Raw genomic sequence first — 16,514 nt, forward strand, 5'->3', positions numbered from 1 at the left:
ACGTAGAAAATAAAATCAAATAATAATAGAATACAAATGAAGAAGTGTAATGCAATGCAACACAGAGGGTTGGTTAACACACAGTTAACGCATAACCTGATTGATTAACGTTCTTCCAAAGATTTCTAAATTAGAAGTTAAGTGTGGAACATACAAGCAAGGAGAAATTTAGAGAGAGAAATAGGAAGTTTGACAACAAATTTAGTAAAATTAGAGAGTGTAATGTAATGCAACGCAGAGTGTCGGCTAACACACAGTTAACGCATAGCCTGGTTGATTACCGTTCTCGCAAGATTGCTAAATTAGAAGTGTGAGTTGTGAGTAAACCCTCCCCGTAGAGGTGGTTCAAACGAGATTCGAAGCTTTCGTGACTCTACGGGCTCTACGGGGAGGGTTTACTCACAACTCACACTTTACTTCTAATTTAACAATCTTTGTGAGAACGTTAATCAACCAGGCTATGCGTTAACTGTGTGTTAACCAACCCTCTGTGTTGCATTGCATTACACTACTTAATTTGTATTATATTATTTTATTTTCTACGTGACTTTACCGAAAGAACCAGAGTAATACAAAAGTTGTACATTTTACAAGAAAACAATGCGGCTCAAAGGAAACATAACATGACTGTGCTATGAAGGGTTGCAATTCACTTGCTGGCAAATGACCATGCAATAGGGTTGCCAGTCTGCCGATCTCCCGCTCCCACTTGCGAAAGAGACCCCGTGGTACTTAAACTCCTCCACTAAGGGCAGCTGTTCCCCCCTCACCTGGAGAGAGCAATCCACCATCTCCCGGGAGTGAACCATAACCTCAGATTTGGAAGTGCTGATCCTCATCACAGCCGCTTCACTCGGCATTAAATCATTCAAGTTAATTCTGCAGATCACAGACTGACGAGGCAAAGAGGACAAAGTCACGTGCAAAAAGCAGTGACGCCACCTCCATACCCCTGTACTGGATACTCTCAATACCTCGGCTGCACCTTGATATCCTGTCTATGAAAATCGGAGACAGGATGCACTCTTGGCGGAGTCCAAAACCCATAGTGAACGACTTTGATTTAACACCAAGAATACGGACACAGCTCTCACTCTGGGAATAGAGGGACCGGATAGCACACAAAAACAGCACCAGTACATCATACTCCCGCAGCACCTCCCACAAAACATTGCTGGGAACACGGTCATATACTTTCTCCAAGTCTACAAAGCAGATGTAGACTGGAGAAGGATACTCCCATGACCCCTCAAATATCCGTGTAGGGGAAAAGAGCTGGTCCATTGTTCCACGACAACGACGGAATCCACATTGTTCTTCCTGGATCTGAGGCTCGACCACCGGGCAGAGCCTCCTCTCTAGCACTCTGGCATAAGCTTTACCTGGAACGCTGAGCAGTTGATTCCTCTGTAATTGGAGCACACCCTCTGGTTCCCTTTTTAAAAAATGGGAACCACGACCATAGTTTGCCAATCCAGAGGTACTGTACCCGCCTTCCATGCAACATTGAAGAGGCGTGTTAACCACAACACACTCTCCAGCACTTTCAAAAACTCTGGGCGAATCTAGTACACCCCAGCAGCTTTGCTGCTACGAAGGCCCTCGACCGTCGCAGCGACTTCAGCAGCCGTGATGGATCCAACCCCCGCAGCTGTTTCCATGGCTGCGTCCTGAGAGGAGGGCATGTGCACGGGGTTCAGGAGCTCCTCAAAGTGTTCCTTCCACCTCTCGACTATCTCTTGAGTTGAGGTCAATGTTACGCCACCTTTACTGAAAAGAGCCTGGGCCACGTCCAGTCGACCCCTCCTAAAGCATCGGATGGTTTCCCAGAACACCTTTGAAGCTGCCCAGTAGTCGCTCTCCATGGCATCTCCAAACTCCTGCCACACCGCGGCTTTCACTTCAACAACTGCTGCAGCTGCCGCCCTCTTGGCAAGCTGGGACCTCTCAATTCAGAGAGCTTCCTTCTTCAACTTGACAGCTTCCCTTACCACTGGTGCCCACCAGCAGGTCCTAGGGCTGCCGCCATGACAAGCACTAACTGCCTTCAGGCCACAGCCATTTGCAGCTGCATCCACAATCAAGGTCCTGAACATCGTCCACTTGGACTCAATGTCCACGACCTCACGAGAGTGCAGAAGTTTTCCCGGAGGTGGAAGTTGAAATCTTTCTGCACTGGGTCTTCTGCCAGACGTTCCCAGAAAACCCGCCCTATTCTTTTGGGCCTTCCACGTCTATCTGGTCGGTGCCCCAAGCGTCAGATTCTGTTGACAGCTCTGCCTCTTCACCCGAGTGTCCAGAACATATGGCCTTCAGTCCGATGATACAACTATTAAGTCAATCATTGACCTTCAGCCCAAGGTGGTCTGGTACCAAGTACACTTATGAGCATCCTTGTGTTCGAACATGGTGTTTGTTATTGACATTGTGTGACTAGCGCATAATTCCAAAAAAACATCACCGTTAGGGTTCAGATTAAGGGGGGCCATTCCTCCCAAACACGCTTTTCCAAGTATCTCCATCGTTTCCCACGTGAGCATTGAAGTCGCCCAGTAAGACTATGGGGTCGGTGTGCGGCACTCTGTCGAGCACTGCACCCACCGTCTCCAAGAAGGCCGAATAATCTGAACTGCTGTTTGGTGCATAATCACAGACAACAGTCAGAATTTTATTTTCTGAGAGCCGAAGTCTCATTGAGGCGACCCTCTCATCCACTCGAACAAACTCCCAACTGAGCAGCACCCAGCCGGGGGCTTGTAAGTATCTCCATACCCGCTCGGGGCCTCTAACTAGGGGTTACTCCGGAATAGGAGACCACCCCCGATTGAAAAGTTTGGTTCCAGTGCCAATGCTGTGTGTGGAGGTGAGACCGATGATAGTCGGTATCTTTCCACCTCCTCCACCAGATCTGGCTCCTTCCCCACCAGTGACGTGACATTCCACATCCCAATAGCTAGTGTCCATTGCCAAGGTCCAATCCATCTGGGACCATCCCTCTCCCTGCCATACTGGCATCGCACCCACCCCTCACCCTTGGTCCTGCAGTTGGTGGGCCCACAGGATGGCACCACGTAGCCATTTTGAGCTGGGCCTGACCAGGTTACGTGGGTCACCCGGCCACCAGGTGCTTGCCGGTGAACACCACCCCCAGGCCTGCCTCCAGGAGTGTGTCCCGATATCCCTTGTCCGGGTGAGGTTCTCTTATTTTTTTTACTATTCATGAGGTGATTTTTTTTGGACCATTATTTGTCTGGAACTTCCCCCCGGACCTGTTCATCAAGGGAGGCCCTACCAGGAGTACAAGACTCCAGGCAACATAGCTCTGAGGGTCATTGGAACACACAAACTCCACCACCAAAATAACGTTTATAAGTACTAATTGCATAATTACATACATTCCTAATTTTTTATTTAAAGCTTTCATGACTGCAGGGATTCATATTCTTGGTTCTTTCAGTAAAGTCACGTAGAAGGGAAACAATAAAATAATAAAAATATAAACTAAAATTCTCACGCCGTTTCGACTGCAACACAAGCAATCATCATCAGGTGTGAAAACCACAGCAATACACTTTTAAAAAGTGGCGTTTTTTATTATTAACGTTAGCACCACGGAGAACGATTTGGCAGTTATTCAGATGGACGAGTCCATCTATTTTTGGAAAAGAGGGGGGGGACGAAAATAATGGATGCGGTCTGAAAGCCACCGTAAGCGGGTCTTAATTGATTGTTCACACTTACGGTGGCTTTCAAACCGCATCCATTATTTTCGTCTCCCCCCTCCTCTTTTCCGAACATAGATGGACTCGTCCATCTGAATAACTGCCAAATCGCTCTCCGTGGTGCTAACGTTAACAATATATTTTTTTAATTCCACTTTTTTCAAATTTTCTTGCTGTGGTTTTCACACCTGATGATGATTGCTTGTGTTGCAGTCGAAACGTAGTGAGAATTTTATTGTTTTATATATTTTTTATCTTGTTTCCCTTCTACGTGACTTTACTGAAAGAACCAAGAATATACATACATTCCTGCCAATATTTCAACATTAAATGCAAGCTTGGGCAAGGTAGAAAAACAAATAGTCCCAGACCACACTAAGACAACCCAAAGTCCCTCAATAAAATTGCACATTAATATTGATCTATCGATACATGGGTGCGGATGAAAGTTACAAATCATATTGGCAAATGTGGTTGTATCCAGCACTAATCTCCTTCAGGATATTTTTTTAAGATTGATGAGGAAATGTATCATTGTTATTACAGGACACCGCACAGTGATAATAGACCTAGGCTAAGGAATGTCTGGGTTTGGTGGTGGAGCCTACATTCCCACCAAGCTTGCACGATACTCTGCTGACTTGTGAACCATACCCAAGATGCAGTGTTCAGCTCTAAAGCCTATATTTGGTTATGATTAACTTGATGTTATGCCCAACCTTTATTTCATAGTCGTCATTCTTCAGACTGTATAGTGCTGAAGTCGCTTTAAGAAAAGATAGACCATGAATAACTTCTGCAGAATGTGAATACCTATGGCAAGAAAAACAGCTTAAAAATTGTGCTCGAAATCAATATATCATTTCAGGGATATATGGTTTCCCTTGAACTTAGCAAATTAGTAAATATCCAATTATAAACATCCCAACGTAATTTAATGACACCTTTTAAAGAAGATAGCCAATAATATGGCATACTAAAACAGCATAGGCTCCTCCACAATTATTTGTTTCACTTACATAAGCTGGGTTTCTAGAGCAACTGTTGGCCCACTCCACTCCTTGTACATAAAATAAAGCAACCATTCACGTTGCTGTGGATATTAACAAAATACATATGCAGACAATATGCCTCCTGAACATATCTGTCTCTCCACGTAAAAATTATTTGCACATCCATTGGCTGCATGGCCGTCTGGGGGTGAATGTTTGAGAAGCATTGTGCCGGTTAAGTGTGAGGCACGTTTTTAAATGATTTATTGCGCAATTTACATTATCCACAATGCGCATGATTACTTTGTGATTATATGGGTTTGCATCGAAATAGGACCCATATCTAACAAAAAGTTCCTTGCCTATAAACATCTGGCAGTTCACCAACAATGGTTTAAACATACCTGACCGGATGAGACACTGAATGATTTGCATCTAATGTAGAAACTGGTCCATTTGCTTTGTTAAACCAATGATTCTGAATAATGCATTCCCATAAGGTCGTATGGCTGATGGGATGTGTAAAAAGTAATTTTCTTTGGAGATAAAAAATATGGGAAAGACGTGAATTGTCTGCTTATTTATTTCGAAGCACTGAATGAATGCTACAAGGAGAGAGTGTGTCAACAGTTTTGAAGATCAACGATATAGTTTATCAGTCATCCTTGTGTACAAACGTGTGAATACTTCATGCATTTGTCTTACGTCATGTTATAATCGGACGAAGATAAATAAAGAATGAGCCAGCATTTTTGGAATTGCAGAGACAATGCTGCCAGGTGGGAAATTATGTAGTCTGTAGCACCTTCTTCGTGTAAACATTCTAAATTCTGCACACAAACACGCAAAACAGCAATTATGTTTTTACAAACTAAACATAATAGATGACACAAAACTGTGAAAAATATTGTAAGTTGAACTGGTTTCAAGTTTATCTTGTTTAACATAAAGAGGCAATGAGAGTCTAATATTTAAAGGTTGACCTGTCACCAAAATAAAAGAATATAAAAGCTAAATACTGTACAACAGTAGAGCAAACAGAAATCAGAGAAAAACAGGTAACGAATGTACTATATTTCAAATGCTCATTGCTATCCAAAATGCAAGATTGGGGTTCGATGACAGAAATAAATCATGCTTCTCACATATAACTACCAACTTGATGCTTCCATCTTTACCCATTATTTCAGTCGATACATTCATGCAAAGTACAATCTTAGTCTAATACCCGGTGTGAGCAAAAATACCTTTAGGACTATAGCTGTGCCTTCATCAATAATTAAATCAGCATAAAATATAGGATGTGTTCCTTCCGAAGTCTGAATTGTCAATTCATTGTAATTTCTTTCCATTATTGTTACACTGTTCCTGTTACAAGACGTCACATTTTTTGTATATCAGAATGCACATTATTGTATATCAGCATGGTTTCCGTGATTTGACGATATTACGATATATTATTGGGTCTTTCGGTAAAGTCGCGTAGATTGGTTAAAACAAATACAAAACACTATTTTTCGATCGCAACACAAGCGATCGTCATCAGGTGGGGAAAAAAGGGGGTAAGCCTCTAAAGGCAAACTGTCTATAAATGTTTAAAGTGGACGTAGCCCACGGAGTGATATATTGTACCATATGAGACCCCCACAATCTTATTGTCTGGTGTGCAAAATATCTTCATATCATGAATATTTACATTATAGATCAAATGTTTCTGAAATCTCTTAAATTTTGCCTCTGAAAACAATGCTCCCGTCCCTCATAAGCTGTATTATGAACCCATATCCCTCCTATCTCTTGTCGTGCTCTTATGAATATATCTTCTCTCTATTCTTAGAGATTTTTTCAGTGGATATCTACGTAACTTATTTTTTTTATTTTTTTACTGACTTCACCTCTTTCCCTTTCCCTCATTTATGTTACATCTATTATGAATGTCTTTTATCTCAATGCCTCGCATCTGGAAACATATTTTATATTCCTTGTATAGCTTTCCTGTGTAAATATCTTTACTATCTCATGTCTGAATACATCTCTATTTTTTTGTCTATCTTATAGCTGTTCTGACTACATCTGTCTATCTTTGCTATTGGTTTAATGCCAATGGCATGTGACTCGGCATGTTAGTCATTGTGTGAGGGGTGTAACTTTGCAAGAATACACACATCTTGTTCAAGAATGTATTTTGCTTTATGTTAAATAAACAACGTATATGCTCATGTTACATTTAGGGACACAATACAGAACAAAACTGCACAAAAGAATTAGAAACACAGAAACTACACATAGGAGAGTAAAAACCATAACAAAATGAATAAATTGCGTCTAATTGGACCCCTGAATTGAAACACAATACTGAATCGTTATACACCTCATATTTGTACACAAATCATAAAGTACAGAAAAACACATTGTACCGCGATTCCAGCAACCTCGAAGAATCCTTGATGCCTGTCAGCTTCTGAGACATGATTAGTTTGTAAGGAACATGCAGAGAAGCCAACAATGACACACTTGGCCTTGCTTCTGTTGACAGAAACATGAATATTTACAGTAACATTCTGAGATCAGAATTTTATGTTCCATTCTCGTACAAGTGTGTGATTCACATATTTCTGGGGTGCGAGGCTCGTGCAGAGTGACTGGTCAGCTCATCACATTTTCCTGCAAACCCAATACACACAAATTCCTGAAACTCACTCCCTAAGGGCATCGAGGTCACCATCTTGGCTTGCTAGAGTATGGAAGTACAGCAAGTGATTTAATTTACATCTCTATTCCATTTATACTGGGATTGAGTGTTACAATACACCTTCATATATGTTTCTTTCCAAATGTTTTTTTTTTACATCCCATCGGCCACATCGCCTTCTGGAAGTGCACAATTTCACTAGGATTGGTTTAACAAGCAAACTGTGGATCAGGTTTGACTTTCAGTATCTCATCAACAGTCAGGCTTGCTTGAAGCATTGCTGGTGAACTGCCCGATGTTTAGAGGCAAGAACCATCTATTAGATATGGGTCCCTGTAAGAATAGTACACTTGTTGATATTAGTATACGATGTGTTAGAGAATTCCCTCATTTTTTTGGTTTACTGCTGAGAATGATCAATCTAAAACAATGTGTACAAATATGGATTAAAACTATTTACAAATGAGTGGTCAGTTCATAAGAGTACTCTTAAACTGACATTGCTGCTAGATATTTTTTTATATTACTCATTATAAACTAATGAAACGTATCACTAAAAGTATTTTGGAAAACTGACAACAGACTTCTCATATATTTCATTTTAAAACAAAGGCCCAAAACTTGAAGTGTCCAACAACAAACACCACAATAAAAGGTGTAATAGATAAACGTTAATACTTTTCCTGAATTAAGCAAGGTTGTTACAAAAGCTTGTGAAAATAGACCATGGCAGAAATTTGCAAAGCCAAGCAGTATATTTATGTGGGGAGCGGTGGCGCAGCAGTAGCGCGTTGTGCTACGAACCTGGTGACCCGAGTTCCATTCACGCTCACGTCCAACACCAGTCATGATTATCTGAACCAGTCCTAAGCCTCCCCTAAGTCGACTCAGTGTCAAATGAATACCTGGTGCAGTGTGCAAATATCGCCACTCGGGAGACAATGGCGGCCAGGCATGGTGTTGGCCACCCACCCTCTCGTATGTACTCTATATTTAACTTCTTTCACAACATACGTAGCCAATTGTGTGCCGTGCCTGTCTTCATTGGTCCTCAATAACAGCATTTTCCCCAACAGTCTGTTTAGGCTATACGGGGGATCTTTGCGTTTGTATATACATATATATGACTTCTTCTATGGAACATCAGTATCTACTCAACACACTACAGTCAGTAAATGCTTAATCCAAATACTCGCAGTGTGTATCCAAGTTACCTTCTTCCCAACAAGCAGGCAGCACCGTTCTGAGAGAAACGTATCGTATAAACTGCCTCTTGCAAACATCTGCCCACAGAGAAGTAGCTGAGAACTCAAATTCAATCACCAATGAAATTTGTGCCCATGGAAAATCTTCTGCAAGATCTTCGCTGCCTATTATTATGCATGATGCATTGTCCAGGCTGTCATAAAAAGTTAAATAAAATATCACATTGACAAGTGAAATAAAAAAACACAACTCAATTAAAAGGCAGTATACACGGTAATTACACATGGAGGAATACTAAGCTTCAGCAAGTCAGGCATGGTTTCTGCAGGCAGCTGTCAACACACTTCATTCGACAACCCATGAACTCTAGTCCATGTCTTGATGCAGCCAGTCTGGCAGACCACAGGGATTACAGACTCCAAAAGCCCTAGGCATCTCCTAAAGATTTCTGAGCAAATGTCCAGAAGTTAAAAAAATATATCAAACATGTCATGTAGGAGACAAGTCATAGGACTTGACTATGTTGAAGTCCTAGGGAAGCACAAAGTATGGAACAATTTATGAGTGATGAATACTGCACGTTGATGGCTGCCACCAGGAAATTAGACTTTGCAGTGATGTTAAACATATCAAAAGTTCACTTCAAAATAGCATGTGTTTGTTTATATTTACAAATATAAAATTTCAACAATGGACATACTTTTTCAGAATTTCGTTATATCCAAATGACTCATCTTTTGGAGAGATGTACTTTACTTTAAAACCTGAAAAATATTTTACAACAAAAAACACCATAAAATAAAGTACCAATACCAAGTTCAATGTATGGGTCAAGAAATATAATATATAACTGTATGTATAAATTTTGATGTAAAGCTTTCGTGACCGCAGGGATTCATATTCTTGGTTCTTTCGGTAAAGTCACGTAGAAGGGAAACAATAAAATAATAAAAATATAAAACAATAAAATTCTCACGACGTTTTGACTGCAACACAAGCAATCATCATCACACCAGATGATGATTGCTTGTGTTGTTTTATATTTTTATTATTTTATTGTTTCCCTTCTACGTGACTTTACCGAAAGAACCAAGAATATAACTGCATGTATGTTGAACTTCTTTTCCACCATACGTAGCCAATCGTGCTAACCGGTGTGCGGGGGAAGGGCAACAAACTAAACACAAAGAGCAGTTCTAAAAGACAATACAGGAAGAATATCATCAATGATGTGTACTTTAAACAGTCTCCATTTTCCATTGTGCATAAAAGGGCCTTTGTCCTGTCCATTTTCTGTATGGTGGAACTGCAAAATGATCGAATAAGTGTGGTGTTTGAGAAAACAAAAATTGTGTTATTTTGGATGATGTAACATGCTCACGAAAGGATGGTCAAGAATAACAATGGAGTGGCAGCCGAGGAAGTAAATATGTCCAAGAGGACGCCCATCAATGAGTGGAGCGACGAGATCAGTTCATGAGCAGGTGCTGGATGTATTTTTACATCGTGGGATCATGAGAGGTGGTGGCGGTTTGGGGGAAGCCTTCATCCAGGAGTTGATTGATCATGTCTGATGATGATGAAAATGTGTGATTCATGATATGCATATCTGCTTGGTAATAACTCTCTTTTGCATTGGCAAAATCAAACCATGTTTACCTTTAATCCCATTCAGGCTTTGTGCAATAGCTGAGTATAGCATTTTAGCATGCCGATTCACAATAATCATGATCTAAAGGAACACAAATTATACAGCTTAACTGCAAGAACTTGAATTTCATATACATTTTCTCTTTTATGTCAAAGAATGCTCATCCCCTTTTTTCAGACAAACATTTAATTACATTTACCCATATCATTCAGTCCACATCATTTAACATGAGACAGACTAGCTCAAATAATAAACTATTTGTACAGATTATTAGGTCAGTTTATTAGGTCAGTTGTAATTACTGGTGAAACGTCATACTCAGTTTGTACATGTTGTGGCTTGGCTCTCCAATACACCAGTGTGCTGTACTAGTGACGAATTGGCATGTTCTGTTTACGTGACAACCCTTACTAGTTGACTGTGTCGCGTGGTGGCGGGTTTTAACGACACATTCATATATTTACGCGACCTAACCCAAAAACCTCTATTATGGATAATCTTAACTGATTTGTTCTGCCCAAGTCCACTTAACTTTCTTGACAGTCCATGTGATGGCTCCAGATTGAATTCGTCCACTGTTCACAATGTCTTTCACATTCTATCAGTGTAATTCCAAGTGCGTAATGTTAAGCCTTTTGCATTGGCAAAATCAAACCATGTAATGTTAAGCCATTCTTCCATGTAGAGTGTCCGTGTTTTCAATCAATCTATCATAGCAGATATTATTCACCAATTGTATTCTACTCTTGCATATAGCAATATGTTCAGGAGCTAAATGCCAATGACGAGGCATGCTAGCCACGAGAGGGCTTCAAGAGTGTAGTTTTGCTATTCCTCCGTTGAAGGAGCACAGACACGTGGTTTATTATATGGTCTATAGTTGCACTGATTGAAAACGCTCTTCTTTAGACACACTAGGTATGCTGCAACTCGTAATAAAACTGCTCACCTTTGGGTCAATGTCATTCCTTTTCCGTTTCTTCCTTGTCAGCCAATCTGATATCAGACTTTTTAATTTTTCATGCTTTGAGTGAGCTTCATGGTTTTCTTTAAATGCAAATTGCACGGTAGTCAATTGTCTCCATATTTGTTGCAGCTCCACATCAGCATCTTTTTTCTCAGAAAGAAATGCTATGAACACAATGCAAAGAGGGCATTTTACAGCAATGTAAATATTAATTAGATTAACTAATTCATGGATCTCTCCCAGCACTCAATCACGAGGCCACATGCCTGATCTTGTCATGTCTAACACCAAGTCCATCACTCTCATTACCAATTCACCCATCACGTTAGCTACCTCTTAAATGTATCCTTTCCCCCACATAGGCCACCACCTTCCAGGTCCCAAATCGCCTTCCATCACACCAGACTTTTTTTCCTGTACTTCTCTGCTCTACATTCTGTGTATCAATCCATACTTCATGGACCCCAGATATCCTTCTGTTGACCACTATAATACAAAATTATCTGCTGTTGTGTATTATTCTCGCCCCTCTTCTACAACCACTGTACATGACCATAATAAATAATCTATATATATAAAAGGGAAATTTGTGAATGTGTGTCTGTTAGAAACGTTTAGCATACTTCCCAACATGCAACAAACTTGAAATGTGGCATGTGGGTAGCTTCCATACTGTACACAATGCAAAAAGTATAAAAATAGACTTTTGTATTGGGGGGGCGGGGGGGGTGCAATAATGGATATATTTTACACGGAAAGTGAGCGGTGACGTCACATCTATGATGTAACCCGCATGCAGCAGCGATACGCAGTGTGCCTGCCGACATCACGCATCCCCCTCCCACCCTCCGCGTAGGCCGTGTATTAATCCAAGACAAGAATCCAAGTCTCGGGCGAAGCAGGGTAGTAAAGCTAGTTGGTCATAAACTCAAGAAACAATGGAAGTGAATTCAACTACCAGATCTGGAAGGCTCAAATGAAATCACATCATTCAGCTCTGCAAAAGTCCAAATTAGACTTCATGAATGCATAAAAAGTGTCCATCTCACCCAACTAGAGATAAATTACAATGTTAATTGAAATCACCACAGCAAGCCTGACTACTGAAAAGATAGTGAATGTCAAACCCAGTCCAGAGTTTGCTTGTGTTGAACCAATGTTGTCGTTTAGCTGGTGTATGTGTAAAAAATACTTTTACATTTTATCTGGAGGAAAATATACGTGAAGGAGGCAAATTGTCTGCGTATTTATTGTTTCAATAACAATCTATATAAATAAAGACCTTAATCTATGTCTCAAAAACCTCTAGGGTACTTCCCTAGAGGTCTAAGAAAGATTACATTTAGTACATAGGTAGCTTTTAGAACACAAACAGGAAACATCTGAAAATCGGAGATTTTTCATTTTAAGACCCCCAAAACTCGATTTTAAGTGCCCCATTAAAATGTTGTGGGTGTCATATTATTTGGTTCTTTCGGTTGTCAGGTAGATAGAAAAATAATTAAAAAAATTAAGTGAATAAAAAAACACAAAAAACGTAGCCTGGTTCTTAATCGGAGTGTACTGGCAATCTATAATGTAGACTGTAGCCTGGTTCTTAAACTGAGTGGGCAGGAAGGCAGTCTATAATGTAAACTTATTATTGGTTCTTTCAGTAATAAAAAATCAATTGTATTACTGAAATAACCAATGAAATACCAATAATAAGTCTACATTATAGACTGCCAGTACGCTCACTCAGGTTAAGAACCAGGCAACAGTCTACATTAGTCTGCCAGTACGCTCACTCAGTTTAATAACCATTGCTACAATCTACATTATAGACTGCCAATACGCTCACCAGCTTAAAAACCAGGCTACAGTCTACATTATACACTGCCAGTACACTCACCGAGGTTAAGAACCAGGCTACAGTCTACATTATAGACCGCCAGCACGCTCACCGAGGTTAAGAACCAGGTTACAGTCTACATTATAGACTGGCAGCACATTCACCCAGCTTAATAACCATTGCTACAGTCTACATTATAGACTACAAGTACACTTTAACACGTAGGCTTTCGCGACCAATATCATCCATAATAGAGGTTTTTGGGTTAGATCGCGTAAATATATGTGTCGTTAAAACCCGCCACCACCCGACACAGCCAACTAGTAAGGGTTGTCACGTAAACAGAACATGCCAATTCGTCACTGGTTTGAAGAAAAGTATCCCAAACTAGAAAACTGGAGAAACTCCGAATTAAGCGGATGAAGCAGTTGTCTTCACTGCCGTTCCTCAAAAGATGCAGATATTCAAAGAAGGGTGGTCAACACATCTATGCCTCTATATAAGGAACGAAACAGTAAGACTTCTCCACAAATCTGGCTGTCGCCTGATGATGCTGGTTGCAATTACTGGCGAGATGTCGTAATCAGATTATGTTGTGGATTTGCTCTCCAACACACCGGTGTGCTGTACTAGTGACGAATTGGCATGTTCTGTTTTAGCTGTGTCGGGTGGTGGCGGGTTTTAACGACACATTTATATACAGTATTTACGCGATCTAACCAAAAACCTCTATTATGGATACAAGTGTAGTGGGTTCCAGGACACGGAGACGGCAGAATAGAAGCAGCACTATTTATTTAAACCTTAACAAGGGTTACACTAGAAGGGGTAGCGGCCCCTCCACCCGTATAACTCAGGAACACACCCCAGGCTCTCTAGCCTAAGCTCTAGGCTCCCAGTTCCTCCGGGTAGGGCTCTAAGGGAGGCTATCAGATCCGGCCCTGGTTAGGCACAGATCTCGGCACCCCGCCGACCAGACCGGCCCTTAGAAGGACTCTGACTCTGGGGCTCTGGGGCCGCACCACTGGCTTGCTGTGCCGGCCCTGAAAAGGGCAGCGGTCACAGGAGTTCCAGGGTCTCACCTAGCTGGCCTTCTTTCTTCACTGGTTGCTTCAGCCTCGGGCCCCACACTCTGCCCCGAGCTCCCTGGCTCCCCGCACTTTATACCCACTGGAGCCTTAGCGGACGTTGTTGTAGCCACCAAGGTGTGGGTGAACCACACCTTCCCGTGTCATGTGTTTATTCCCCATAGCACCCCTACATCACCCCCTCCCGTGTAACCCGCAGCCGTCCCGGCTGCAACAATACTCGAACAATAAACACAACAAACCCCCACCCGTGCGTGCCTCATAAGAACGAACACCCCAATAAATAACCCAACCCACCTATACAAAATTACACTATATACACATATACATTGTACCCGCCCCCCCCATCAACGCAGCAAGAAAACTTAACAGTGAACAACAAGAGTAACAAGAACCATTTTTACAACAAGCGGCGCATTTTGGCGCGAGTCCGATTTGCGGGTCCATCGTAGGGGGAGGGTCCGGTTGGCCCGGCAGTGGGCACCGGCTGTGCAGGTGCACCGTCTTCCGTCACCCCGGAAGGGCAAACTCCGTCCCCACCGGGTGGCGCAGGCGCGCTGGAAGCCGTCATTCTTGAGGCGCCTGAAGGTGGAACAGTTAGCGAAGCATCAAGGGCAGGTGACGAAGACGCCGTCCGGGAGTCAGCGGAGACATCACATGCTCGGCCTGTGTAATGTGGTGGAGGGACGCGCGGCGCCACAAACGGCTTCAGACGCGAGGGGTGTACGTACCAGCGGCGTTTCCCCCACTGGATACGAACGCACTGCGGCCGCATAACCTTCACAATAACCACAGGGCCCCTCCAAGGCCGCAACAATTTCGCCGAGGTTGCCAACGGCACCTGAGGGCAGTGCAGCCAGGCTTGATCGCCTGGCTTCCACGCATGTGTGCGTGATTGGCGCGATCGCAACCTCTCGTTGGCCTTCTGCCGAGAGGAAGAGTTTTGGGCCGCTGCCTCCCGCGCCTCGGTCAACCTCAGGATATTAAATTTAACGTGGTCGGCCAATTTCGATTTTCTGCTGGTTTCCGAGACGCGGAGCTGATTCGCAATTGGTGGGTCAACGTCGCGACCGTACATCAAAAAGAACGGCGAGAAGCCGGTTGCCGCGTGAGGAGCCATTCTATAGGCGGCCAAAACCCCCGGAATGTGAAGGTCCCAATCGGTCTGGGAGTCACACACCTGGTGACACAACATAGATGTGAGCGTCCTATGCAGCCGCTCCACCATGCCATCGGTTTGTGGGTGATAGGGGGATGTGCGAATCTTTTTCGTACCAAGAAGCGCACACACCTCGTGCAGAAGGACGCCAGAGAAGTTCTTCCCTTGGTCAGTCAGCAGCCGTTCGGGAGCACCCTTGTCGAGGACATAGCCCTGGACAAAGGCCTCGGCAACGGCTGCTGCTGACTGGTTAGCAAGAGGCCATGCCATAGGCCATCGGGTGAAATATTCCACGCCAACCAGCAGGTACTTGTTACCCCTAGGGGTCGCAGGGAAGGGCCCCAATATATCGAGTGCGACGAGTTCGTTAACCCGAGAGACCGTGATAGATTGTAGCGGTGGGCAGGCGCCTTTCGCTGGTGGTTTTCGTTGGGCGCACTGAGTGCATGCACCCAGGAGGTCATCCACATCCCTTGCCATACCCGGCCAGAAGAAATCCAGCTGGAGCACGGCAAGGGTCTTGTGGGTCCCCAGGTGCAAAAGCCGCTCGTGTGCGGCCCAAACGGCCTTACCCCGCAAAGCGGATGGCACCACAAGCCTGTGACGGCAGGCCCTCCCATCCCAATGCATTAGGAGCCCCTGGAGCAGCCCGTATGAATCAATCCCCGCGACCCCCCGCACGGAACCCCCTGCGCGACGACGCAACGCGAGGAGGGATGCGTCCTCCATCTGGAGGCGCCCCCATTCAGCAACGGACAACCCCAGCAAGGAGTCCGCACCTCCCTCCCCGACAGGACCCTCAGGCAAGGGGTCCTCAGTGGCAGCAGCGAGAACCGGGATATCTAAGGGGGGGCTATCCTCTGGCGGCTTACAACGCCCCGATCCCCTGAGACAAGCGCAATCTGAGGCGGGCGGCAGGCGAGACAGCGCATCCGCATTAGTGTGCCGAGCACCCTTCCGATATGTGGTCGTGAAATCATAATCCTGAAGGATTTCGAGCCATCGGGACAATTGCCCCGAAGGCTGTGTCACCCGCAAGGCATATTGTAATGCCGCATGGTCCGTACGGACAGTGAAATGCCGACCGTACAGGTATGGGCGATACTGTTGCATAAAAAATACAATAGCCAAGAGTTCCCGACGCGTGACGCAGTATCTCTGTTCCGCCGGAGACAAAACCCTACTGCCATAAGCCACGACGCGTTC

At 43.5% G+C, this 16,514-nt stretch overlaps 1 protein-coding gene across 10 annotated transcripts in view; it reads right to left on the reverse strand.

The window, feature by feature from the left end:
* SHOC1 (shortage in chiasmata 1) overlaps window positions 1-16,514 on the reverse strand; it is a 55,642-nt gene that overhangs the window by 6,325 nt on the left and 32,803 nt on the right. For 7 of the 10 annotated variants that reach the window (XM_076071765.1, XM_076071769.1, XM_076071768.1 and 4 more), the window contains 8 exons: window positions 11,213-11,394; window positions 10,272-10,344; window positions 9,313-9,376; window positions 8,621-8,805; window positions 7,132-7,240; window positions 5,962-6,082; window positions 5,420-5,544; window positions 4,442-4,535 (listed from right to left, as the gene is read on the reverse strand). In XM_076071765.1, the coding sequence (XP_075927880.1) occupies window positions 4,442-4,535; window positions 5,420-5,544; window positions 5,962-6,082; window positions 7,132-7,240; window positions 8,621-8,805; window positions 9,313-9,376; window positions 10,272-10,344; window positions 11,213-11,394 (953 nt within the window). Of the gene's footprint in view, window positions 1-4,441; window positions 4,536-5,419; window positions 5,545-5,928; window positions 6,083-7,131; window positions 7,241-8,620; window positions 8,806-9,312; window positions 9,377-10,271; window positions 10,345-11,212; window positions 11,395-16,514 lie in introns of those variants that run through there. The other 3 variants (XR_012945945.1, XR_012945946.1, XM_076071770.1) reach the window with 3 other exon arrangements.

This window comes from Petromyzon marinus, chromosome 35 (genome assembly GCF_048934315.1).
Source record: "Petromyzon marinus isolate PM22_M1 ecotype Great Lakes invasive population chromosome 35, UKy_Petmar_22M1.pri1.0, whole genome shotgun sequence".
In the NCBI taxonomy this organism is placed as follows: domain Eukaryota; kingdom Metazoa; phylum Chordata; class Hyperoartia; order Petromyzontiformes; family Petromyzontidae; genus Petromyzon; species Petromyzon marinus.